The sequence below is a fragment of the Bos mutus genome, chromosome 20 (assembly GCF_027580195.1).
Source record: "Bos mutus isolate GX-2022 chromosome 20, NWIPB_WYAK_1.1, whole genome shotgun sequence".
Classification (NCBI taxonomy): domain Eukaryota; kingdom Metazoa; phylum Chordata; class Mammalia; order Artiodactyla; family Bovidae; genus Bos; species Bos mutus.
In genome coordinates this window covers 37,420,878-37,447,976 of record NC_091636.1, presented here as the reverse complement: position 1 = coordinate 37,447,976, position 27,099 = coordinate 37,420,878, and the positions used below count along the sequence as shown (strand labels likewise).

General features: G+C 41.7%; 1 protein-coding gene across 3 annotated transcripts in view; it reads left to right on the top strand.

Annotated features, from left to right (window-relative positions):
* Positions 1-26,551, top strand: part of SLC1A3 (solute carrier family 1 member 3) — an 80,549-nt gene extending 53,998 nt beyond the window's left edge. For 2 of the 3 annotated variants that reach the window (XM_005906917.3, XM_070357634.1), the window contains 7 exons: positions 11,262-11,466; positions 14,617-14,659; positions 17,670-17,962; positions 20,522-20,755; positions 21,356-21,550; positions 22,454-22,588; positions 24,235-26,551. In XM_005906917.3, the coding sequence (XP_005906979.1) occupies positions 11,262-11,466; positions 14,617-14,659; positions 17,670-17,962; positions 20,522-20,755; positions 21,356-21,550; positions 22,454-22,588; positions 24,235-24,439 (1,310 nt within the window). In that variant the 3' untranslated portion in view covers positions 24,440-26,551. Of the gene's footprint in view, positions 1-4,906; positions 9,600-11,261; positions 11,467-14,616; positions 14,660-17,669; positions 17,963-20,521; positions 20,756-21,355; positions 21,551-22,453; positions 22,589-24,234 lie in introns of those variants that run through there. The other variant, XM_070357635.1, reaches the window with a different exon arrangement.
* Positions 26,552-27,099: the final 548 nt, after the last annotated feature.

The window sequence follows — 27,099 nt, the reverse complement described above, 5'->3', positions numbered from 1 at the left end:
CCTGGTTTTCCTCCTAATTCCATTCCAAATCACTCTGCTGGATAATTCTATGCATTTTACTTGTTAACATTAATATGTTTTAAAGTCTTACTTGTTACTAAATACTAAATACATGAGGGTCTTAATGATCATGTCTTTGCCGGATCATTGAGAAGGCCCTTAATGAAAGGTGACTGAACACATGAATAAATGAGAAATTTTTAATTATAAAATCAATTAGTATGGCCACTTTCAAAAGAAGTAACTTGCCCTTAATAGAACTTCATTACCTTACTGCCTCTTTCCATTATTTGTGATGGGACAGTCCTAGTTATTTGAATTATTTAATAGTCATTTGAAATTGATGTTTTGTAGCTGCTTTTTTTAATCTTATTTATAAACCTTTTATGCCATATTCAGTTTTAACAACAATATCCCAAGTTCATATTCTCTCTTTTCTGTTTTGTGTTACCAGATTTCACTTAAATGGGCCCATCCAGTCCTAAAGTCTAAGTTAAAGAAGAATATTACCAATCATGCAATATCAATCTCAAATCAACCAAACACCATTTCCACATCTTTTCTTTGACAACCTTCTAGATCCCTGAAGTCTGTTCAAGATAACTGAAGTCTGATGTCAGGGGCTGCCCATAATTTTCTTTGGAGAATTTTTGGGAATTCCTAAATTATCCCTTGAAAAAAAATCAAAATAGGAAATTGATGCTACAAAACTAAAGTAGAATTTGCAGAAACAACTCCCTTGTGTAGAAGGGGAAAAAGCTGTAAAGTGTTGCGCCATTTCTAGTGGACTATTTCAGGAATAATTCAATTCCATTGTCGCCCTTGGCCCTGGGGGCAAAAATGCAGCTTTTCCGGTTCCAAGGAGGGACTGTTCTCTGACTTAACATGTGAGGCAGAGATGAGGCAAGCCAACCAGTTCTAGAGTTTACAGTCTTTTTCACTCTGCGAAGTGATACTGCCTTATTGTTTGGGTCAGGTACTTGGGAGCACAATCTCCCACCCCCTGGGTGCGACTATTCCTTTATAGATTAGATAAGAACAATTGATGAACTTTTAAATGCTGAGAAAACTAATCAGAACTGGAAAGGGGGGTGGGTGTTGGCCACAGCCCAAGAAATATGCCGACTGAGATAAAAGCACTTCTGAACTGTTTCTCCATCCCACACTTCTCAGCTTTTAAGTCTCCATTTCTTTTGTCTCTTGTCTTTCTTATCTGTCATTCCCTCAACTCTCTTATCTCCACTATCTTTCTCTTCTCCTCAACCCCAACTTGATCCCCAAAGACTTAACTTTGAAAACTCTCTTAACTGGGCAAAACATGGACTTACCTTTTCAAAAATGCATTCTTTTTTGTAGTACATAAGACTCTACATTCTGGATTTAATTCAGAAAATAGCTCAGGTGAGCATATGAATGAATGAAAGATGCTCAGTCGTGTCCAACTTTTTGTGACCCCATGGACTATAGCCCGCTTGGCTCCTCTGTCCATGGAATTTTTCAGGCAAGAATACTGGAGTGGGTTGCCATTCCCTTCTCCCGGGGATCTTCCTGACCCAGGGATCAAACCTGTGTTTCCTGCACTGCAAGCAGAAAACATGCTTCCAGGTGAACATATCTTACTCTCAATTCTTCCTTTTTTTTTTTAAAGAAATATTAAAAATATCTTAATTTTCATTTCGGGCAACAGACTCAACCTCAGTTCATTTCAGGTTGGGTTATGGTTCCAGATTCTTGATGGCAAGGAATTGGAGGGGGGAGGGTGAACCTTGGGTCACACAGTCTGTATGAGTCCTTTGGCCCCAGCACTCTTTGCTGCTTCCCAGCCTCATTTCAAGGCCCGGAGTCATACTCCTGCTTCAAATGTTCTGGGAATCCAGGCCAGATAGATTTGAGTTTTAATGTCCATATGTTGCTTTCAGTTTCTCTGAGGCTTTCAATTCCTTTTTTTTTTTTCCTGTGAGGGACAGGCCTTCCCTGGGAAGAAAGAGCACCCCTTGAGTCTGACATGTTCTGCAGTCATTTGTGACGTCCTTTGATTAACTTGGGACGAGTCTGGCCCCATGCTGGAACTCAGTCCCATTCAGCATCCTGCCAGCTAGAAAACGTACTGTCTCGATCACCACCTTCTTAAGAAAGTTGTACGATGCCCAGAACATAAAGGTCTTTTCCGTGGCAAGTTAGGCAACCCAAAGGAAAGAGAGCTGTTATGGAAACGGCCAACAACTCATCCGGTGGTTGGTTGTAAATCATTCTTTGGGGGAATAAAGGCAGAGTGGGCTGGAGCTCTGGCCCTCAAAGAACTTCCTCTCATTAAACCAGAGCAATTTGCTGCTCTCTGCGTGCTCTTTCTGCTGTGAGAGAAGTCACCTGCTTTCCTCATTCACATCAGTGCTCCTGGCAGGGTCTGGTTGAGGGTCCCCTGCCAGGGGTGCATCTTTCCACCTTATAGAGGTCTCTTCTCGAAGCCAGACTCCACAGGTGTAACTCAGAGTCGATCTGATCAGCTCCTTGCCCCCACTGCCCAACTCTCACTTTTTCTCTTAGCTGCTCTTTTCTGTGGTCCTGGGTTTCCCAGTCTTGGCGAGAAGACAGTCATTCCTTTGTGTTCGGCTGCTACAATGAGGTAACCAAAGAAAGGGTCTTGGTCTGAGGCTGTCAGCTGTTACTAATCACTACTCCCCGGCTCATCATGGGTCCCACTCGCCTCTCCCTCTTGCTCTGCTTAGCACACATAAAGAAGATGAATAACTCCCTGGTTCCTCTTCAAAAAAGCATATTGTGCGGCACATTCCAATACCGTGAGCGAAGGATGGGCTAGTGTGTGGGGTGAATGGGTATCTAAATCACCTCTCCGTGGGCCTCATGCCGGCAGCTGTGGCCTGTGAGACGTGAACCTCAGAGCTGGCCCTCTGAGAGTTTCCTGAGACCACGCTGAGAGAGAGAGGAAGTTGATGTGATGGGTTCCTGAGTTACTGGAACCATTCATTGCAGGGCTGTGTTAGGCTGGGATATGCTGTGTTAGGCTGGGATGAGACTATAGGATGGTTAAGACTAGTGCAGAAAGGGGCTTCACTGGTGGCTCAGATGGTAAAGAATCTGCCTACAATGCGGGAGACCCAGGTTCGATCCCTGGGTCGGGAAGATCCCCTGGAGAAGGGCATGGCAACCCACTCCAGTATTCTTGAGTGGAGAATCCTCATGGACAGAGGAGCCTGGTGGGCTATAGTCCACGGGGTCACATAGAGTCGGACACAACTGAGCGACTAAGCACAGCACAGTGCAGAGAAGACAAAGCTTGACCATTTGGAGGGCCTCACCAGTTGGTTACCCAAAAGGAGGGCGCTCAGACGTGTCTGACTCTTCGAGACCCCATAAATTGTAGTCTGCCAGGCTCCTCTGTCCATGGGATTCTCCAGGCAAAAAGACTGCAGTGGGGTGTCATTTCTTCCTCCAGGGGATCTTCCCAACCCAGGGATTGAAGCCACTTCTGCATCTCCTGCATTGGCAGGTAGATTCTTTACTGCTAGTGCCACCTGGAAAGCCCCACCCAAAAGAAGGATTCTCCCCACCCCACGGTTAACGAAAAGGACCCAGAAACTCTTGGACATGAGAGGTAGCAGAAGTTGAAGCTGGGCCTCCGTGTCCCCTCTGCTCCCTTCTGTGAAAGCTCATTTTCAAGGCTGCCTGTAGCCAGAGAAAAGGGATTGTCTGCTCAGTCCTACCACGCTGAGAATAAAAGGTGACTTATGTTATAACTTTTCCTGCTACTGACAATCATGTCTGTTCCACTACGTTTCCTATTTAACAATCTTGAAAAAGAATGTTTCCTTTCCATGGCATTCTACTAGTGAACACCAGAGCTCAGGAAAAGACTTTTGTTGACAAGCCTTAAGAATTGAATTAAAAAGTCAACTTGGCTGACAAAGTGATATGCCAGTGATACATTTGTTAGGAAGCATCTTTGTCCTCCTCAGGCAAAATAACCTCATAAAACTAAGTGGTGTCATAGGTGAATGAAACGCCAAGTTTTGGGATGCTGTGAACAGCCATAACAGGAAGGAAATTTTGGCCAGGGGGGAAACCCTTGTGAGAATGTTTGTGATTTAATTGACTGTGAATTCCACAAAATCATTCTCAGTTCTTTGTGGAAGATGGTTTAACTCTCTTCACCAAGAATCACTGATTAAAGTAAAAGCCTTCTTGGCTCAAAATTCCATGAAGCATACCTTTTCTAAAAGTTCTCCCTTCATTACAGTGTCTGCAGAATTTCTGTTCAGATGAGTTGACCAGATTCCAGTGATCAGCACCGTCATTTCCTTGGTCTCCATTAGAGATGGGGTGCAGTCTTGGATGGAGTGGGTGGGCAGCCCCAGGGGAACGGAAGCAAGGTGAGAGGGTGGGAAGACCGTAGCTCAGAGCTCCTTTTTCAAGCCTCTACTCCCAACTGAATGTGGGTATATACCAGCGTTTGCAAACTCTTTTTATTTTTTTTAACTAGAACCTGCAGATACCGTATAAACGTATTTTACGCTGTGACCTGGCCGCACACAGACATACAAACGTGCAGCTGGAAAAACTGCACGTTTTTCCCTCTTACCCCACGTAATGCACTCTATCGTTTTCGATTCTATCCTGTTTCATTAATAGGATAAAAGATACTAGCTCATGACCTACTAAATTGATTTCATGACTGGCATCTTAAGCACTTATTCAACCTCACTTCCTCTTCCATTCCCGTCTCTGTGTTGGGTTTTTCATTTATTTGCTCATTGTTCTGTTACTGTGTGACAGATAGGACTATAGCAATTACATAAGCTCATCTGCTAGAGTGAATCCTGTTAAAGATGGCAAAGAATAAAGGAGTGGGGGGAGGGAGAGGCTGGGTGAGAGGGAGGGGTACTCCTGTGGTGAGGGGTAGCCGTGTGCCAGCCTCCTGCCCATCCTGCCCTTCTCGGATTACCCATCACCCCCATCTGGAGATAAAGCTCCAGGTGATGCTGGGTCCCTCCCCACAAGGTCTGTCTCTCCTTCAAGGTAGAAGGAACCTCACTACTTCAGATTAAATTTGGGGAAGAGGGCTTCCCCAGTGGTTCAATGGTAAAGAACTTGCCTGTAATGCAGGAGACTTGCAAGAGAGGCAGGTTTGATCTCTGGGTGAGGAAGAAACCCTGGAAAAGGAAATAGCAACCCACTCCAGCCTGGGAAATCCCGTGGACAGAGGAGCCTGGTGGGCTACGTTCCATGGGGTCGACAGCTGAGCAACCAAACAACAACGACACTGTGATAAACGTGGGGACGAGCAATCAACATTGGCGAGTCTGAATTTCAGAGTATTTTAAACACAACAATTTTAGTGCTGGTCATTCGAACACTAGCCTAAGTGAAATGTTTTTAAAAAGTTTGTGACCTCCTCCCAGCATAACAACAACAACAGTGGTAAGAATGACTATTCAACATTCTATCGGGCATCTTCCTGTGCAGGCACTGTTTGGGGCAAGGAGGCTACATCAATGAATAAAACAGATTGTTCTGCTCTCCTGGCACTAAAATTCTAACAGGGGGCATCATATAATAATCATAGCATTTATCAAGGGCTTACTTTGTATAAATTCTTCATGTAAGTTTTCCATAAGCTTGCAGTGTAGGTATTATCTTCTTGTCTAGGTGAAATGGAGACTTAGAGAGGTCAAATATTATTATTTGATTAATTAATAATAGCAGCTAACATTGCTTGAATGCTCAGTATGTGACAAGCACAATGCGAAGTGCATCTTGTACAGAAGTCCCTTTAGAGCCATGAAAACCCTGTGAGGGAGCTTTCTTCATTCCCGTGATACAGATAAGGAAACTAAGGCTTCCAGAAGTCACAGGGCATCCCAGAGCTAGAAGTAGAATCCAGGTGTTCTAACCTCAGAGCCTGAACTCTTAATCACTGAACCACAATTTTTTAAAAACAATGTGCTTCTGAAAATGCCTGAGGCTGGCCTTAAGTAGTTTTAAAATATTGACTCTTCGATTAAATTCTGAGGCTTTAACCAGCTTATTCATTGTGATGCAAAATTATGATACAATTTCTAACCTAACTAAGATTTGCCTTCTGTTCTAGAACCCCTAGAATCATCGAACTTATTTTTTTTTTCCAATCTAGTTTATAAAGAAGCTGGAAGAAAATATTCCAGTAGGAAAAAAACTTCACGTAGTTTTAGAAGGATATTTACAGCAATTTGTTCCATGCTCACTCCCACCCCCTCACACCTTTCCTCAGAGCTTTTTCTCCTGCTGTATGTGCTGAGGGTCCAGGGTGCCCTTGCTCCAGCAATGGGCAGATGCTCTAGGACACAAGAGCTCCTTTTTCGGCCTGTAAATATGAAGTACGTTGTATTTTTTAGAGTTTAGTTTTTCTTATTGAAAAAACATCACATGAATACGGTATATACTACCACTCATCCTTGATTTCCTTGTTATAAGTTTGCCCGTCTTAAAATTCTAGGAGGCTTGAGAACAGGCGGCTTTCATTAGATAAATGTCTGAGAAACCCATGGTAGAGAAGGAGTATATCTAAAATAAAAAACTAAAACAGAGCAATATTCTTGAGGCAGCAGTTGCCACCCCCTCCCTTTTCCATTCTTTCTGGGCCTGATCCAGTGGCCCTGAAAGAACAATGAAACACCATGAGGGTGAGTAGAAAGAGCATTCATAGCAGAAGGCTTCTTCTTTAGATTTCACATTTCAGAGCCAGAAATAGGAATCGTTGGAAGAATATACTGAGACCCATTAACGTATAAGACAGACTTTTAGCAGATGGGAGAATAAAATCCATGCAAAGAGTAGAGCCTTAGGAACTTGACATTATTTATATGTTACCCTTTAATAACTTGACTGAATACATATTTCATTTATCCAATAAGTCATACCAAATATTATACCAGAAGAAATCTAATTTACAATAAACTTACAAGAGTTCCATATACGTATTTATTGAACACTCTCTCCCCATCCCCATCTTGCCCCAAAACGTGAATTTCATGCATTTTCTGTTGTGCTAAACTGATTACTTAAACATTATCTTCATAAATAAAGAGGTAAATGCTTACTAACCCATTTGCATTAAGAAACTCTCTTCCTCTCTCTTCAGAGTAACTGCTGCCTAAAATATTCAGGTGTTTGAAGCAAAGTCTAAATCTTTTGCATTCTAGAGAATGTCTTGTTCAGTCTTTTTTAGATGCATAACTCATTGGTAAACATATATTAGGTTTGCAGACATGAATGATTAATTACTTTTTAAAAATTAATTTCTATTGGAGTATAGTTGACTTGATTACTTTGTTGACAACTGGTATTTGATGGGTTTGTTTTTAGAAAAGAAGACAAGATCCGTGTGCCCACAGTCAGCAAATATCCATGATCCTCAGTGCTCCATTAGAACACATTCTGGGCTCTTTTTCTAGGAATGATGAGGAATTTGAACGGATTGATCTGCTCTCTAGCTAGTCCTTCTGGTGACCACTGTGGTCCACTTCCCCCCAAGGTGGGGAAATGTCAGAGTTTTTCCACAGTTACCTCCCTGTATGCAAATTTCTTCTAGCCAGATGGCTCATTTCAACATTGAACTCAAATGCAATAAAGTTAGAGAAAGCTAGTATGGATAAAAGTGCATGAAACGTGGGTGACTCCTAGCTTGTCCGTAAGGATTGAGATATAGTAGAAAGGGTACTCCCTATGAGTGTGGGTTCAAATCCTGCCATTACTGTTTACTAGCTGTGCAACACTGGGCAAGTGATTTAACTTCTCTGGTCTCTTGTCTCTTTACCTTTAAAATGGTATCAACAATATCTGCAACATACAGTTGTCATGAAATTAGATGTGCCACTGGTGAGAGGAAGAATTTGGTGAGTGATTTAGTGGATCAGCACAAAAGTTAACTCAAAATATACAAAACATATAAACTTACAAACATGTCACTGTAATTGGAAGAACTATGGCAGAACTGTAATTAATAGGCAATATAGTATTTCTTGGGGTTCAAGAGGATCTCAATTCTGATGACAGATTGTTTTCATAATAAAGATGTCAGGATGTCTTGAATAGGGTTGGTTCAGCTAAGCCCAGATCAGATGAGGAAAAAGGGACCAGTTAAGATCATTCTCTTTACTACTTGCCCTGGAATGTGTTTCTCACGTACGTATTTAGATGAACACAGAGTCGTCATAACATACTCCCACGAGTACCTGCATACCCAAGTGACCTCGTTCGCCCTCACCCCAGTGCCCTTTTCCTCCATATATTTTAAAATGACGAGGCTCCATGCAGACTTCCCCCTTCTCAAACATTTAGAGCACTTCCTGCCAGAGTTCCCTTTTCTGTAAAGTGATTTAGTGCTTTACTCTTGTGCCCAGACACTCTGACATTTGTGTGCAGCGCTTTGTCTGGAATTTCGGGAGGCTTGAGAAAGGAGATGGCCCCAGAGTTGGGGTGAGAGACAGGAAGAATGACAGCCTGCCCGTGTGGAGTTTTGCCTTCCAGAGCTTTTCCTCCATTTCCTTTGCTCCTCCAGCATTGAGGCTGTTCTCTTGCAGACCCGGTGTTGTGACAGATTGTCCACATCCATCCTACCTTTGCCCTGATGACAGTGTGTGGCTTTGCTTCTAGCGTCCCCTTTAGTTTGACAGACCCTACTCAGAGAAAAGGGGAGAGGTTAGAGTTGGAAGGAGGAGGGGAGGGGCACTGGGGTACCCAGAGCAGAAGTCAGCAAGCAGCCCCTCATGGGACACCAGACCCCTTTAGAAGAAGGACCTCCATGGAGATTTGGTTAATAAAGATACCCGCACACACCCCTGCCTTTTCTAAAACGTTAGCAGTTGCTGCTTTATTCTCTTTCACAGGATCAGGGTCAATATGCAGAGGTTGGTGAGGCCTCTCATTTGACCATCGATTCTCTCTCTGGGCTCATTGCTAAAGAAAATGCTTCCGTGTTTGTCTTCATCTATTTCACAGTTGGAAAGTATGGAGTAAAAAGTCACTGGTTTTCTTTTTTTATTAACTTTATTTAAAAAAAGAAAAACAAAAAATCTATAAACTTTGTTTCCTAGAGCTGATGGCCCTGTAGCTGTGAATTCCGGAATAACAGTGCCCAGCCCTCCCCCATGGTGGGAGGGAGGGAGATTTAAGCCTCCTCCTTTGTCTGCCACGTTGGTTTCCAGTGCTGTGCCTTGACCACTTAGCGCTCTCTCTGAATAGCTATAGGTCGGGAGTAGTGGGCAGGAGCGGCAGAGAAGAGTTGGCGTGAGAACGGAACAGCACCACAGAATAGAAGGCGAGAGGGAAAGAAAGCATCTCGGAGGAAGAGAATACTGCCGCCTGGTACCCCTAGCAGAGATATCCGGCCTTTTGTGCCCACACCACTCGCCCGCCGAAGAATTGCAGGCTTCAGTGGTGACGAGCTCAGGCAATGATGGGAAAGAGAGTGGGCCCCTTCTGGGAGAAATGATTTCAAGCACAGGAAAGCCAAGATATTTTGAGACACCATAGGAGACCTGCGGATGAACCTGGGGGGATGGGACCACGTGGATTGAGGACAGATTAGCCCATTTCTAATGATGGTAAAGTGTTGAAGTGGCGCCAACCTCACAAGTGGGTGTTAACCTTAGGTTTCAAGAAGCCTAGGGCAAGGATAAAAGAAGCTAACTTCACTGCCTTAAAACCAAAATTGGCCTTCTCGTTTGTGGGAGCTGTAGGTGGTTTTCTCAGGGGCAGAAAGTACACTAAATTCAGTTACATAAGATCTGGGCTCAAGTTCCCACTTCATTTTACTTGGTATTAACTAAGAACTGAGAAATTTACTTAATTGCTTTTTAATCTGCCTTATAGATTGTTGTTAAAAATAAGAATATAGCAAGTACTACATGCTTATTATGAAAATTATGAATGATTTGATTCAAATACACATGAAATTATAAATTGGAGATCATGGCTTCAATTCCCACATAAGCTCATTACCATTATCAAGATTTGGGGGCAAACCCAGCCAGTTATCTGGCATTCATGGACATTATCCAATATACTTTACCTTACTCTAAATACATTGATATAAACAGAGTCACTACCTACATATTGAACCACTGTTAGAGTCTGATACTGATCACTGAGCTACAGTGTAAACTTTTAATATATTTATAAAATTATGATTTTGCATAATAAAGAAAATAGTTTGATTAATTACGATTGGATGATGCTATAATTGAATCTTAGTGTTTTAGGGAGTTTGGGGGGGAGAAAGAAAAAAGACAAATGAAGAAATGGTTAATGAAACAGAAGAGCCCATATTATGATTATGAAAACTTAATCTTTTGAGAGTTTTGGGTTATTTCCAATTTTTTTCCATCCCAAGAGGCATGGAGATGTGTTCCATTTGCTAGAACAGTTAGGGAAACATTCACCATCATGCCTCCTCTCTCACAGAGGATCATGCCTTGTCTGAGGTAGACTTTGAAGATGTCCTGAAAAAGAGGGGAAGAATGTTTCACATGAGATAAGGTATGCCAGGCCTGTGGGACAAGGTGGAGGAAGGCAGAGAGCAAAAATGAGAGGAACCCCACCAAAATTACTGTTTTTAAAAACTGTTGATGAGATGAGATAAAATGAAACAACAAGAGAAGCTGTTTGAGAACTTTGGCCTACTATCAATGTAAATTGAGGATAACTCAGTAAGTGAATAGAATAATAGCTTAAATTTTACATTAAAAATAAAAAAAAAACTTACAAGTACATACATAAAATAATAATTCTTATAAAAGAATTTAATGGTAGTTACTCTGTGTGAGTCTGCAGAGTGCTCAAAACTTGAAATATGCTTAGATTATCCTGCCAGAAACCTTTTTTAAGGTATCTCTTCATATACACACACACACACAATACTCACTAATTCACACTCACAGCTTCCCCAACTAGTAGCAACCTAGGAAAGAATTTGATTGCCCCTTCAAACCATCAGAGAGTCATGTGAAATCAACTCTTGGGGCAGAAAATGGGTGATCACGTGTTAGCTGACACAGCTGATGCCTAGCCATTCTATGGCTTTTCCCCTTCACCTTTTGTGATGCCCTGACTCAATTTGGTGCCAAGTTCTCATAACATGTATAAAATCCCATTGTCGGGTGGGAGAGGGTTGGGGAGTGAAAAAGGAAATGCTCTTCCCATTACCTTCCACTGGACAATTCCCTGAACTGATTTCCTGAAAATCTCCTTCTGTTTGCCTTCCCTAGGAATGGCGGCCCTAGATAGTAAGGCATCAGGAAAGATGGGGATGCGAGCTGTAGTCTATTACATGACTACGACCATCATTGCCGTGGTGATTGGCATAATCATTGTTATCATCATCCATCCTGGGAAGGGCACAAAGGAAAACATGCACAGAGAAGGCAAAATTGTACAAGTGACAGCTGCAGACGCCTTCCTGGACTTGATCAGGTACGTCCTTGCAAGCCCATCCTCTTGAGTATATTTTGACAACCTCTCCTCTTTCGTGGGGAGCTGATCAAACCCTAGAAGAGGTATCCAACTGAACCAGTCCTGCTGGGCTTGAAATGAAGATCACATGTAACAGAAATGGAAGTAAGGATCCGTTTTCTGATCTCATGTGAAAGAGATAAAAAGAGCAAGGAAAAGATAAAGATTTAGGAGCCCTGCTTTTAGGATTCAGAATCTGAGCACTCAGTCCTCTTAACTGTGCAGCTCATCTTGGAATATTAATATCAATAGTTCTTTTGTGTGTATGATTTTTTATTGAAGTATAGGGTTGTGCAATTACATAAGTTACAGGTGTACAACATAGAAATTCAAAATTTTTTACAGGTTATACTTTGCTTATAAAATACCGGCTTTATTCCCTGTGTTGTACAGTATATCCTTGTAGCTTATTTTATACTTATCAGTTTGTACTGCTTACTCTTCAACCCCTGTATTGCCCTTTCCCCCTTCCCTCTCCCCACTGATAACCACTAGTTCTGTGTCTGTGAGTTTGCTTTTTGTGTTATACTCACTAGTTTGCTGTACTTTTTAGATTCCACATGTATAAGTGATAATCATATAGTATTTGTCTCTTTCTGACTTATATCACTTAGCATAATGCCTTTCAATAATTCTTGACCTACCTTTCTCAAGTCTTACTGTTTAAGGCTATTTTTTTCCCTCAAGTATAGCCTGTTCATTGGACTCTTCTAATTTGGAACTTGTGATCTGTATCACCATCCATTATACACAACAATTCATTTCCAAAAGGGACCTTAGAGATCATCTGATCTCACCTGTCCTAAGGTTTTCCTTTTGTACTATTTATGAAGAAAGGATTTGGCAAATCAATAATAAAAGATTAAAGGATGACTTCTTTAGCATTGTTTTTATATACAAACTGTATACTGATTACAAATTAGTTTTATCTAGTACTTGAAACAGACCCAATGATATAGTCTGATTTACACAGAACTGAGAAGTAAGCCTAAATTTGATCCTGGCACTTCCCTGCCTGCTGTCTATCCACATTTGCTTTTGCATGGGTCAGGTCCTGGAGGGAAGCGTTGCAGGCTCAAAAGGATCACTGAACAGGGCGTGCAAAGGTGTGGGCTGGGTTAAGGGAGCCTACAAGTGATGGTGAGACACTCGGGGACTATCAGCAATAGGAAATTGTTTTGTTACCACCTGTTGCTTTGAGGTCAGGAAGGGAGCTATTCCTAGAACTCAGGATGAGCTGTAGCCTTGGAAAAGGTCACCAAGGACAGGGGCTGGAGCTCTAATTTGGAGGAAGGGAGCTATTGCCCAACCTGCCAAGAGAGAGAGCTGGAAGAACCTATACATCCACCTCTCTCTCCCACTTCTGTCTGTGATCTGTCAGCACCTCCCACTGGACAAACACAACAGGAAGCCAGAAGGCAACGGGGCAGCCTCGCAGGCACAGAGCAGGATGGCGGGTAGATGGAGAAGGGCAAATGGAAGATACCCTAGCACAGACCTAGAGATGTCCCACCTGCTCAACAGTCCAGCCAGCAGCCCATCCAGGCTGTCTTCCCAAACCTAGCTCTTTCCTCCTTATTTTCCAATGGACCTACTTGCAGAGTGACTGGCTTGCCAGTCCTAGATGTCTACTCTAGGATTCCCCACTGACCATTTGAAAGCGCTCCTCCTAGCAACTCAGTCTCCCATGCCATCTCAAGGAATGGGTCCGTGGCTGGTAGGTTCAGGAGTGAGTTGGGCAGCAAAGGACCTTTCAGCAGCACCTCTCAATACCTACCACGACTGACTTTGTAGCATCTGTGTGTAAGCACTATACAGCCCCCTCTTGAAAGCCTTTTCCAGGGAGTTAATGGCAGTTATCTGAAGGTAATAAGCCATTCTGTTTTAGTTCATATCAAGTTGGCACCTGATGACAATGATTTTATTTAGTTCCTACAGTTAATTAAAGCTTTTCACCATTTTTTTCAGGGACTTTACCTTCAGGTAGTTTGGATTGGGGGTATTTTATTATATTCTCTTTCTGTATAATTTCTACTCCTTGTTTAAAGAGTTGGGAACTTGTCATTCTCTGATGCTTTTCTGCCCCTCCTTGCCCCAGTGACAAGTATAAGACTAGCCTGTCCTCCCCCACACACCGGGTTTGAGCATTTATCTTGGAACCTCCTAAACATTTATTTCAGGGTTCATAGAAACAGACCCATAGAGCATAGATGGGAAGAACAAAGAAACAGGATGGTCCAGGCAGTAAGAAGAGACAAGAGTTTATAATCTTAACATATGATCGATGACTTAACAATTGCTGGAATCTCGGGCTCTGATCAGCTGCCCAGGTCATGTCTCCTCCACAGGCTTCCATCCTGGAGCCCTGGTGATAGTTAAACCCATCTCATCTTTAACAGATGAGCAAACTGAGACCTGCATGGACGCCACGAGTCACCCAAGGTCACACAGCTGGTTAGAAATTCCCCAATGAGAGTGCTGACTCTCATTCCTTCCCCACCATGAGCACAGACACTGGTCTAAGGAAATGACAAATTCTGCCACCTGGACCCCAACTTCAAGTTCTGTGGACCATCTCCCTGTTGGTTACCAAAGGGCTAGAAGCTCTAACCATTCAGAGTCATTATCTCACCCCCCAGCGTTCTTTGGGAGGACTTTGTGGAGAATAAAATTCCACAGTCTGACCATGACATTTGATTCAGAACATTTGGTCCCTAAACACCCAGCGTGATACTAAAATGACCCCTATTGAATGACCCCTAATGACCTCCCCCTGCCCCCAGTCAACCAGAATGCTTATGCTAAAAGGTATTTCCATTTTCACTTGGGTTCTTCCTGGGCGCAGGGTTTGATGTCTGAATTTTAAAAATTCATTTGTCTGACAAAAGGACAGATGAGTTGGATTTGGGACTTAAACTGAAAAATATGAACTACATGGACCACACTTGGGGATGACCTGTGTCCCATTTCAAAACTATCTACCAAAATCTGTCTCTTTTTCCATCTGCCGCTTAGTTGGATGCAATCTTTACCTTACACACAATGAAAAGGTATTTAAGGAACTAATTTATTATTTGGAAAAGTTTCAAGTGATCATTATTTTCTTTGCAGGAATATGTTCCCTCCAAATCTGGTGGAAGCTTGCTTTAAACAGGTAAATACTCTACAGCCATGAATTCCCCTTTGAAATTCCTCTTTGGCAAACAGAGTGTGGCTGTCTTTTTAATTGAATTTACTTTTTTTTTTCCTGTTTCCCTGCAATAAGAAACTTCCTTTGCCAACTAGATGGAAAGCACTAGAGTTTTCTGGGGAATTGGGAGGGGAGGGAGGGGTGTTCCCTTGTATTGAAGGCTTATTAGTTGCCAGACACTATATGTCTTGCATACAAATGGTTCATTAAGTCGCTGTTAATTGTTAAGAAGGCTAATCAGGAGACTTTCTCCCTTCCTCCATATCGCATACACAAAAGCTCACCAAGCACACAAACTCCAGTATAAGATATATTTACAACTTGCTTCAAAGATTAGGGAGATTATTCAAGTGTCTGGGTTTGATTTTAAAAGTCAGTGGGTTGTGTTTTTTAAAAGTCTGTAGAGGGCCTTTAAAGGACTCTAAAGGAGGAACCATGTCAGAAAGGATTGCCCCATCACGTATTGGATGTCTGCTCTGTGCCAAGCACTAATGTTGTATTTACTCCTCACATAAATATGATGGGTATCATTGTCTTCATTTCATCAATGAGGCAACTCATCTGTGATCATTCAGAGGGGTCAAGTAACAGGCATACGATTTCACAAGTAGTAAATGCCAGACCCAGAATTCAAACCTGTTGTGCTGATTCCCAATTCTGTCATCTTTCTGCTTCTACATTCTGTTCCCCTTCCTGGAAAGCAGTATCCAGGCTGATGCGACACTTCCCAGGAGGCCGTAGTGAGCGTCAGTTCTTCTTAGCACCAAATCCAAGCAACCCTTGGCTCTCTGTGTTGAACACACAAATACATTTTTACTATTAGGGGATAAAATGAGTAAAGCTCATTCTAACCTCAATTGAATTAAAAAAAAGCTTTGTTGCCCAAAATATTAAGAGGGAAACAATTAAATATTATAGTTGTTAAATAGTAGTTCCCAAACATTTCCCCAGATGGTGTCACTTTCCCTAACCCCTGTGCTTGGGATGTGGAAAATAAACAAAACCAAACCCTGACCCCATGGAAGGCCAAGTTTTCCACTCTTCACTTTTCTTCCCTTTTTAAAATCTGTATTGACCGTTTTTAATAGTCAATTTTGCACATACTGCAAAATTCAAACAGAATTCTTTCTTTAAAAAAAAAAGGCTGACAAGGCAAAATCTAACTCTTTTTATTCAAAACAACTGTAACCATAAATAATAATCCCCTTTCAATCCAGCCAGCCAACCCCAGCACCATGGGGCTGATTCTTCCAGTTAGTCAGCTGGCACTGGACGAATTCAAAAACATTGATTTCTAGCAGCACTGGGAAAAGTGCTGACTCACACGGATTTATTGTATTCAATATTTGGTTTTGGATAGCACTTACACGATTTTGAAGGAGAAGCAAATGTATCGTTCCGGATCTATTTGTCTTAGATCAGAATGCAAGTGAGATTGCAATTTCTGTGTAGGCTGCAAACTGTGTCTTAGGGGAAAGAGTTGGAGGTGTAGGAAAGGCTAGTTGGGATTGAAAATTCACCCTAGACAGTCTAAAATTGGGGTGCACTAAAATGCATAAGCACCCCAATTGAACACAGATTTGACTGGAATAGGAGACAGAACGGGGCCAGTTTCTTTGTTAAAATTACCAGCAGTGCCACAGATTGTTTAGGGCTACGTCTACAGTATTGACAGCTGGCCATGTCCTTGTTTGGAAATGATAGTTTCCCACTGCACAAAAAAAGTCTCCCATACTTTACCAGTACTCTTGGTAAAGTGATGGCCAAGCATTCCATGTACAGCTGTGCTTTCTTCCCCTAGACTCTAGATCCAGGCAGCATCCATAGATTATTACTTTCTCTGGTGCTTTAGTACCATCAGTGTGAAGGCCAGAAATTCTGTTCTTATTAAAATCATAGAGAGATGGGCTTGTTTCAAATGGCCACAGGAAGACACTCAGCATCTTCTGTCTGGGGCATCTATGCAGACATTTTGGTAGAAAGACCATCTCCCTTTTTTCTTTTAAGATTTATTTATTTGTTTATGGTTGCCCTGGATCTTCATTGCTGCTCACAAGCTTTCTCTAGTTGCAGCGAGCAGGAGCTACTTTCTGGTTGCAGCCCGCAGGCTCAGTAGTTGCGGCACACTGGCTTAGTTGCCCCACAGCATGTGAGATCCTCCTGTACCAGAGATTGAACCCATGTTCCCTGCATTGGCAGGTGGATTCCTAATCACTGGGCAACCAGGGAAGCCTCAAGACCACTTCCTGAGTAAGAGGAGAAACTCCTCTGTAGACTTGAGAAGTGGGTTGTCATCCTCACCAATCAAACACTTCTGCTTAAGAACTGATATAATCAGGAATACCTGGAGGAATGTTGTTTGGGGATATTAAAATTTTTAATAGTCACCAAAATCGCCAACTAAGTCTAGTTCCAGAAGAGCTTTATTTGTGAGTATCATTAGCCAACATTAAATCTGTGCTTTAAAATTTATCAGATGATCTCATATATTGTTTAATTTGATCATTACAACAACCCTGTGAGGTAGAGTCAGCCCAGTGACCCCTGTTTTGCAGCTATGGGATATGAGCAAAGGGAGGTTAGGTGATTTGCCAGTGATCACATAACATGAACCCATAGAGGATACAGGAATTGTTGTGAATATCTTTTAATTTTTAAAAAGCCTATTATAGTCATTTTATTAGGGTTTCAGAAACATGCATATGTTTACTCCAACATCTTCAACCTCTTTCCTGTTATGATTTGCTGTATATTTAAGTGTGTGTGTGTGTGTGTGTGTGTGTGTCTGTACTGAGGAAGTAGTAGAGGTTTGTCACAGATTAGTTAGATGATAGATATAGATAGACAGATACTTTCTGTAACACAGTTCTCTGACTTGAGGGTAACGTATATCATTACAGAAAATGCGAGCAGAAAAGTACAAAGAAGAAAAGAAAAATCATCTTTCATCACTGTTGTGTCTTTTCTTTTTAAGTTTAAAACCAACTATGAGAAGAGGAGCTTTAAAGTGCCCATCCAGCCCAACGAAACACTCGTGGGCGCCGTGATAAACAATGTGTCAGAGGCCATGGAGACTCTGACGAGGATCACAGAAGAGTTAGTCCCAGTCCCAGGGTCTGTGAATGGGGTCAATGCCCTAGGACTAGTTGTCTTCTCCATGTGCTTCGGATTTGTGATTGGAAACATGAAGGAGCAGGGCCAGGCCCTGCGAGAGTTCTTTGATTCTCTCAACGAAGCCATCATGAGATTGGTAGCAGTGATTATGTGGTATGTATTTCCATTTGCTCTGTATGCTCTATAGAAGATGCTTATTGCCATCAACTTGTGTTCTGTTCTGAGGAAGATGCCACCAGGCAGGATGGCCAGTTGCAGAGATTTCATCCGGGTAAGCATAAGAAAATCAGTGACTTTCTGGGCTGGTAGTAGCCTTGAACGTATCTGTGAACCTCTTTTCATAGTTTGCTTCCTTGGTTTTGAAAGATGTCAACTTCTTTATTCCAGTGCTGATGGCATCCCATTGCTCATTCCTCTTTTACAACTAATTAACTATTCATTCAATACGTATTTTTTTATTATCTCCTGTATACCAAGCATTTAATGCCAGGCACTATGGATATAGCACTGAGGAAAACAGACAAGGATGTCCTAGATCTTACATTTTTTTAAATTCTTTTCCATTATAGTTTATTATAAGATATTACATATAGTTTCCTGAGCTATATACTACGACTTTGTTCGGATCTTATATTCTTAAACAAATCAACCATATGCTTGGAGTCACAAGTGCTATGGAGAAAAAATAAAATAAAAATATTTTATTTTATTTTTATATAATTTTATTTTATATAATATCATGTGGTGTGATTAAAAAAAAAATAACTGAGGAGGAGGCTTAAAATTTGCATTGGTTGGGACAGAAAGGCCTCTGAAGAGATGGATGACATTTTTTGCTGAGCTCTGCATGACCAGGAGAAGCTAGCTATACAAAGTGGTGAGAATCACATTCCCAGGAGAGGGAAAAGCAAAGGCCGAGGCCCCTGAACCATCAGAAAAACAGAGCTCTCCTCTCCTCCACTTCAGTCCTAAGAAGGAAGTGTAAATGGCCCTTCTGCAGCTAGTGTGAGGGACTCATGGGAAGTGTTATAGAAAGCCAAGCCACAATTTATAACAAAACTTCCTTCAAAGAAAGTTGAGAGCAGGAGACAAAGGAAAAGACTAAATCCACAGAGGAACATTGACCTTGGAAAAGTAAACTCTCCCCAGCAGGGAAGAACCCAGTGATTGGTTTAAACCTCCTGTGAGGGTTGCTTTCCTTTTATCCTTTATTTAAAATCCAGACTCCCTCTTGGCACCTGAGGCAGGAAGGCATCCATTCCTAAGAAAAGCACTCACCAACGTGATTAAAAATATCCTTGGTTTTTATTGCCACTGAAGCCCAGAGAATCCATTTTTCAGGAGTTTGTACAAGATGGATATGAAGTCGGAAACACAAAGATGATCAGAGTGCGGTCTCCACAGGCATCCCCCTTGCAATGCTGGGGCCCTCCTTGGAAACCTTGGCGGGGCTGAAAGTGGACATTTATCTTCATATTATTAAAATGCTCTACCTTTCACCTCTTTTATGAAAGAAGTCTATTCAAAGGCTGCTGAATGAACCTCACATGTAGCTTTTTCTAGCTGTACATTTCGCCTGCACATTCAACATTGAGTTATTACATTTCTGAAAACAGGTACTCTTATACTTTTCTGGCCTGTGTTTTTAAAGGGCTTTTAAAAGAACCATTGTATTTTTCAATACGAAAGAAGTCCTCCACAGTTCCCAACAGACCCTTCTCCTGAAGGGTGATCGACTTCTGTGTTTGTGGTAATGGGAGTTGGGTTGTAGTTTACAGCATGCATCGAACAAAGAGAGTTGAAAGCCTGGCAGCACAGCCTTGATTCAATGTATAATCCATTTCATGTCTCCGATGTTAATTCTTGCTCAGATGTAGAGCAAGATCTAGAAGAAGGATTGCAAATAGCGGTAGCAGCCTGTGGATAATAATTGCTTAACTAGAGCACTTATAACCTGATTGTGGAGGTACATACATGCATGTTATTAACTTTGATAGCTGTGAGTTTATTTTACGGTTGCCTTCTACTCATCGCAAATGGTGTTAGTTTTTCATTTGCACTGTAACATGTAATTTCCTCTTATAATACATTTATTTAAGTTAAAAAAAAATACCACGCATGTAATATTATAACAAGGTTGTAATATAGGAAAAACCAATAAAAGTGGTCCTTGATAAAGAGAGTTGACTGCAAATCTAGAACACTGAAATGGCATGGTATACATCTTGCTTTAGCTTGGGAATCAGTCTCTGATGTGGGAAATGCTGCCCCCTCTCCCCTGCCCAGAAGTCTGGAAATTGGTTCAGTAGATTCTGACTGTTCAGGGTATTTAGCAGGGGAACAGGAAGCGGTGGGGAGGGCTTGGAGAGTGGATGGCATCTGAGGACTCCCAAAGCGACTGAGGTATTTAGGGAAAAAAAGAGGTAAGTAACAAAACCTCTGAACCAACCGTTTTTCTTGGCTTTGGAGAAAAAAAACTGTGACCTAAAGAAATTCTGAGTTAGTGGAAAGTCTAAAGTACTATTTATATTTAAATTTATATTTTAAAAAAGGAAAGAAGGAAGTTCATAATTTCTGCAAGCCCTCATAGTATCCTGGGCAGAAAAGTTTGGAAATCAACTCTCATTGACTTTTTCTTATCACTTGGTAATTTCTGTGGAATAGTTTGTTGGAAATCAGGCTTCCAACTGTGCGTGTGTTGCTTCTACATAGGTACGCCCCTCTGGGCATACTCTTCCTGATTGCAGGGAAAATTGTTGAGATGGAAGACATGGGAGTGATCGGGGGACAGCTGGCCATGTACACAGTGACAGTCATCGTGGGCTTGCTCATCCATGCTGTCATTGTCCTACCCCTCCTCTACTTCCTGGTAACGCGGAAAAACCCCTGGGTTTTCATCGGAGGTTTGCTGCAAGCGCTCATCACAGCTCTGGGAACTTCCTCCAGGTATAGATATATCCATGGCTTATTCCTATCAGAAAATATATTTCAAAACTTACTTTGAACCAGAACCTTCAGATTGGAGTGGCAGGGTGCATTTTTTCCAGGTTTTAAATGTCTAGATGCATGAATTGGCTTTTTTACTCTGATGCTAATCAGACTGATTTGGGATTTAGGGAATGGCTGGATATACACACTTTTAGGAGAAAAATAGAAATCAACTATCCTTTCCTGCCCACTCTCATCTCCCTTGTCCAGTTGCCTTTTATCTGAGATGGCAGAGCGTCGGCACAGGCTCTTCTTGCGGGAGTTGGAGAGTAATCACAAGCGATGCCTCATGGAGGAACCTAGAAGCAGAAGAGCTGTCAAATGATGCAGTGAAGAGACCCACTGTTCTAATCCTGCTCCCCTATTTATAATAGTGCTGACTTAGTTCCCTTTAATTTAGAATATGGGAGAGGAAGGAACTCTCTGTCCAAAGTACTAAAACAGACAGGCACAACAGTAGGACCAACTCCCTAAGGGTTGTTGCAAGAAGCAAATGAGGTACGCCCTGCTTCACATGTCAGGATGGTCAACTGACATGTCCTGTTTCACTGTGCTCAGCTCCGCCACCCTACCCATCACCTTCAAGTGCCTGGAAGAGAACAATGGCGTGGACAAACGTGTTACCAGATTCGTGCTCCCGGTGGGGGCCACCATCAACATGGATGGGACCGCCCTCTATGAGGCCTTGGCTGCCATTTTCATTGCTCAAGTTAACAACTTCGAACTGAACTTTGGACAGATTATTACAATCAGGTACCAGGAATATTCTACATGACATTTTCTTAAGAATGCCTTTAAATGATGAGCTAGTGATCAGGGCCATCCAGATGAGGGTAACACCCAGTTTGACACAATCACAAGCTCTGGTCCCTTACTCTATAGAACACTTGGTACTATACAAGGGGGACAAAGTAAGGGAACCGTGAACAGTCTCTTCCACAGACTTATTACTTTATGAATACCACTTTATATCTACTCATAAAACATTTTCACATTGTCACATAAGCCTATCAAATAGATATTTAACAAACTGAGTTCCAGACGGGTTATATGCCTTACAAATGAAATTCACATCACCTCTGTAAAAAATATTGATAGTGCTACAGAACTTTGTTCATAAATCATTTTGCTTTTGAATTCATAAATTTGATTTGTTTTTCTGACCACGGTGGCCATACAAGTTCAGTATCCCTTACAATCCTCTGCTTGGATAGAGGAATTATTAGAAATAAATTGTTATTATAACTATACAGTATTTTAGACCTTACGAAATACTTTCAGGTACATGAGGAAGTATTCTATAACATCATAGGGGAAAGGCCAAAAGAACTTTTTGGCCAACCCAATATCTAGGTACAAAGTTCTTTATTTAGAAAAGGTTGTAATAGTAGGACCAATTCTTGAAGGGTTGTTGCAAGAAGCAAATGAGGTAAGCCATGCTTCACATATCAGGAGGCACATAGTAGGCATTTGATAAGTATTAGTTAATATGCTTATTAACTCAATGGGTTTTTTTAACAATCTCATTTACGTTTTTCTAAAATGTGTCCTTAATTTGGCAAGTCATACAGCACCACTGTGCATGTTTTATAGGATCTGCTCTCTATTTGGGGAGATTTAAACAAAGGTTTTCTGTTTGGGGACTTCCTCTAACAGCATCACAGCCACGGCTGCCAGTATTGGGGCAGCTGGGATTCCTCAGGCAGGCCTGGTCACCATGGTCATCGTGCTGACATCTGTGGGCCTGCCCACCGACGACATCACACTCATCATCGCAGTGGACTGGTTCCTGTGAGTACACTCGGGCTGCATCATCCGACTTGCCATCGTGGGGGCCCCTCTGTCGTCTTAGGACACCAGGCAGCCTGGCACCCCTGCCAAAGGGCTCCAGGAAGAGGGGCAGCTTGGCCTGTAATTATCGTGCTCCCTGCCTGATCCCGACGGCTATCTGGAGCCTGAGTCCCAGACTCTATGCACACTCACCCCCTTATCAGCCCACAGGGCACATCTGGCTGTTACCCTTCTCACTCCATAAAGCCATTTGGGGATTGGGAAACCCACTGTCTGCAAAGTCAACATAAATCGGCGAAGTCAGTTCTGAATTGCACAACACATCCCCATGGTGGCCGGGACAGAAATGTGGGCCTCCCAGGCTGGCTCAGACTTTCTCCTTGTGCTTCCCATTCCAATGGCGTAATACAGGGCAGATGTTCCCATCTGATCCCCGCAGGGAGTGGGGCGTCCCCAAAGACAGTGAAAAGAGAGCTGGCGTCATTAAGTAGAATTGATTTTTGGCTCTGGGGAAAATTCCAAGAACAATACCCTAGACCCTAACCTCTAGGGCTCATCCCTCTGCCCTTTTCCCCTCACCCTTTCGACTGACACGTTCCACTCCTCTTCTTTCCCTTCCACTTACAGAATTTCTCCCCAGGATGCCCAGGTTGAAAGCCTAGAAGGACGCAGTAGGTGATAGTCTACATAGACGCTGTGAGCTAGATCCAATGACCGCAGAAGCTCAGTGTGCTCAAGGCATTATCAGGTGGGGGAGGGGGGTAATTAACTGAAGCGAGAGATCCACAGTCACTCGGATCTGGGCTTGTGTCCTGCCCCATGTGATACTGGGAGGGTACCCGGCCACCCTAGTTTCCTCCTCTGTAAAACGAAGACAGGAATGTCTTCAGTGGTGCTACGAGGACTAAATGCAGTGGTACGTAGGAAGCATTCGGCCCACTATCTGCCCCACAGTCCTACTCGATTCATGTGAAGACTTTTATAGCGTAAATTGGTGGTTCTCAAAGGTTTTAGTCTCATAACCCCTTTACATTTAAAAAATTGAGGACTCCCCAAACTTTTTTATCTGTATGGGTCATATCTATCAATGTTCATCATGTTAGAAAAGCTTGGGCATTTTTAAAATGTTAAATACATTTAAAGATTACAATACTAAATTCATTACATGTTAACATATATAACGTTTTTCTGAAAAAAAAATACCATCTTCCAAACCAAAAATTTAGGGAAAAGAATGACACCATTTTACATCTTTGAAAATCTCCTTAAAATCTAGTTTAATACAAGACTAACTGCTTCTGCCTTCAATCTCTTTTGTTATCTTTTGTGTTATTTTGTAATATTCTAGAAACTCCACTAGATAGACATTCATGAGAAAGTGAGATGGAAAGGGGCAAATAATATCTTGGCATTATTATGAAAATTGTTTTTACCTTAGGGACCCCCAGGGGTCTCTAGAGTCCAATTTGAGACCTTCTGGTAAAAGGAAGGAAAGAGAACCAAAGATTAATTTTAAATAGAAGGAAACGGGGAAGCAGAACTTAAGAGATGCCCCGAATGACTTAGCTGGCTAGTTCAGAACATGAGCTGAAAGCTCCTGATGTTTACTGGGGCCTCGCTTTTCACTCCTCCGCGCTCTTCCCCAGGGACCGCCTTCGCACCACCACCAACGTGTTGGGAGACTCTCTAGGAGCCGGCATTGTTGAACACTTGTCACGACATGAACTGAAGAACCGGGATGTCGAAATGGGTAACTCAGTGATTGAAGAGAATGAAATGAAGAAACCATATCAGCTGATTTCCCAGGAAAGCGAAATTGAAAAATCCATGGACAGTGAGACCAAGATGTAGACTAACACAAAGAAATGCTTCCTTGAGCTCCAGGTGTTTGAAAACCAGTATACAATATTTCCATCTCATTACAACTCATTCTCACCAGTAAGCCCCTTACCTCCCTTCTCCTCCCTGCCCTGACAGGATTGGGAAGTATTCATCCAAAATCAAGGGAGGATTTTGCAGTGGCCAAAATGTATAGTTTTCATCCCAGCCTTGAAATTTTTAAGTCATTTCGTGTTAGTCTTATCTAATAAGGTACTGAGATCAAAAATAGTCCTGATCAGATCTTACAAGTTTCTGTGGCACACAATCCTGTAAATGTGATAGATCTTATAATTTAAAGACTCAAAACAAATACTCAGCTAAAATCATGGTGTTAAATCAACTTTCAGAATGGAAAAATCCTTCAGAATACAATTCAGTTTTAGGATCAAAACAAAACAAATTGATCAGCAATGGGTTATTAGTTGGATATTAAGAGGGTCCCTCCCCCCTTTCTCCTATGATTTGTGTCCTTATTTTATTAGTAGCAGGACAATATTAATACACAGCACAGCTGTAAGGAGGCATGTGAAGAGAAATTTCCGTGTGCCATGGGGAAGTTATGAAGTCTTATCTCTAGGCCTCAGTGTTCCCATCTATAAAATGAGCAAGTTCCTTAGATGCCTTTATGATTGATTCCAGTCCAAACATCAGGTGGCACCATGAAAGAACATCAGATTCCTCAAATTCCCCTCAGAGTGTTCTGTAGCAAGGATCATTCCATGGAGCATGGGACTTTCAAAGCAGACATTCATTGCAAATGAACGTTTCTAAATAGTGGGGGGGATGGCTGTGTGGTTTACGAGGTCCTGAGTCCAAAATGTCAGTTACACGTCACCAGACTGGAGGCATTCCAGGAGTGGAGTTGTTCATGAAACTCTGCTTAGTTCTTCCCAAGAGGGGATGTATTCCTTTCTTTCTTCCCAAACTTAAGGGATTCTTCTGGGAAGGATGTCTCCCACCACTCCTCAACTGACCATAGACTTTTAGAAAATAAAAGGTAAGACTATCAGTTGGCAAGGGTGCTTACCCATCTTACTTTGGAACACTAAAGAGCCAGCCAGGAAAGAATGGAGCATGGTTGATATTATAAACAGAGGATTTTAAAACACCAAGATTATAAGTCATCTTTAAGGAAAAGGTGTTTTGTTTTTTTTTAAACCTGAAACACGTTTTCTCTTCAGTTCAAAAATCATTCCCTAAGGAAGTCTGCAGATTAAAATATAAGGTCACTTCTTATATTATTTTAAACAAGTTAAATGAATGAGCTCTGTCTTTACTAGAGGTCCCAGAGTCAGGTGGGTGGTCTCTTATTTGAAAAGGTTTTTGATTCTCATCAAAAGTTCTCAGAATGAGTAAAACAAGATATTTCTTTGTGTTGGAACACCACTCACAAAATCATTCAAAATCTTAAGCTGGAGTGGTGTTTGATTTGATTGTGTTTTTGTCCATGAGAGAAATAGTAGAAGATGAATCGGTATGAAGCCATGTCAGCGTGGTTCCAAGAAGAAAAAAAAAAAAAGACATTGGGGCATTAGTTTCAGGCAAGGCAGCTACCAGGTTTAGAGGAGATTAATTTTTTTTTTTTTTACCCTGTAAGGAATATGCAGTTAAAGATGTGAAGTGGGAGCTGTCAGACAATACCAACTGTGTTTGAGTTTCTGACTGAAAATGGTGAAGAATGGACTTAATTATGCTAACAGATTGAAAATATAGACATACATCCTCTGATACACAATTAGAGATATTTTTATATAGATCGCAAGCATTACGTGTGTACAAAAGTTAACGTTAGGCTGTGGTGGAATAACCATTTAATGTCAAGGCTGTATTTGGGAAATACACTACAAAACTTAATGTATTATCCATGGCTGTCATGACACCAGTAGAGCAAAAATTAACCATGTCAAATTAACTCTGTTACACAGTGTGATCTTTTTTAATACTAACCATCTCTTAGGGAAAGCAGATCCTCTGAGATGACCCTCTCGCCAGCCCATCACAGGCTCTGCATATCACTTGTACCCAGTGTGGACTGAGAAGCGTTACTTTGTAGATGTATTTTCAATAAAGAAAAAAATTAGTTTTACATGATATCTTTGCATGTGGTTATTATTCTTCTCCCTGAAGGAAAATAAAGTTTTCATTCAAGGAAGTATTTCAGTAAGGTCAGGATAATGCTGGGAAGGATGCCTTGCAGATTTTTGGTTTGTTTGGTTTTTTTCTTTTTTTAGATTTTACTAGGTAAAATCTTGGAAGGCCCAGCTAGGGAACCCAAACACAAGAAAATCAGAAAGGACATACTCTCCCTGCCCAGCTCCTAAAACTGAAGCTGGAAACAGGAGGAGGTGAGGGAAGCATTTTGCTTTAACAGCCTGCATTTACTTGTTCATTTCAGATTCAGATTTCTGCAATAGAGTGAATCATTTCCATGTTGGGATTAATTAGAAGAGTGTAATGCCACCAGTGGTTCTTCCAAAAAAAAGTAATTTCCTGTCTGACCTTCAAATTAGGTAGATTTATCTATGTGATGACTGCTGCCATTTGTGAAAAGAGCTGAATAAGATCTCAAGGGATATTTCAGAAACAGCCAATGTGCCGGTGAACCGTTCTATTCATAAAGTATGAATTAT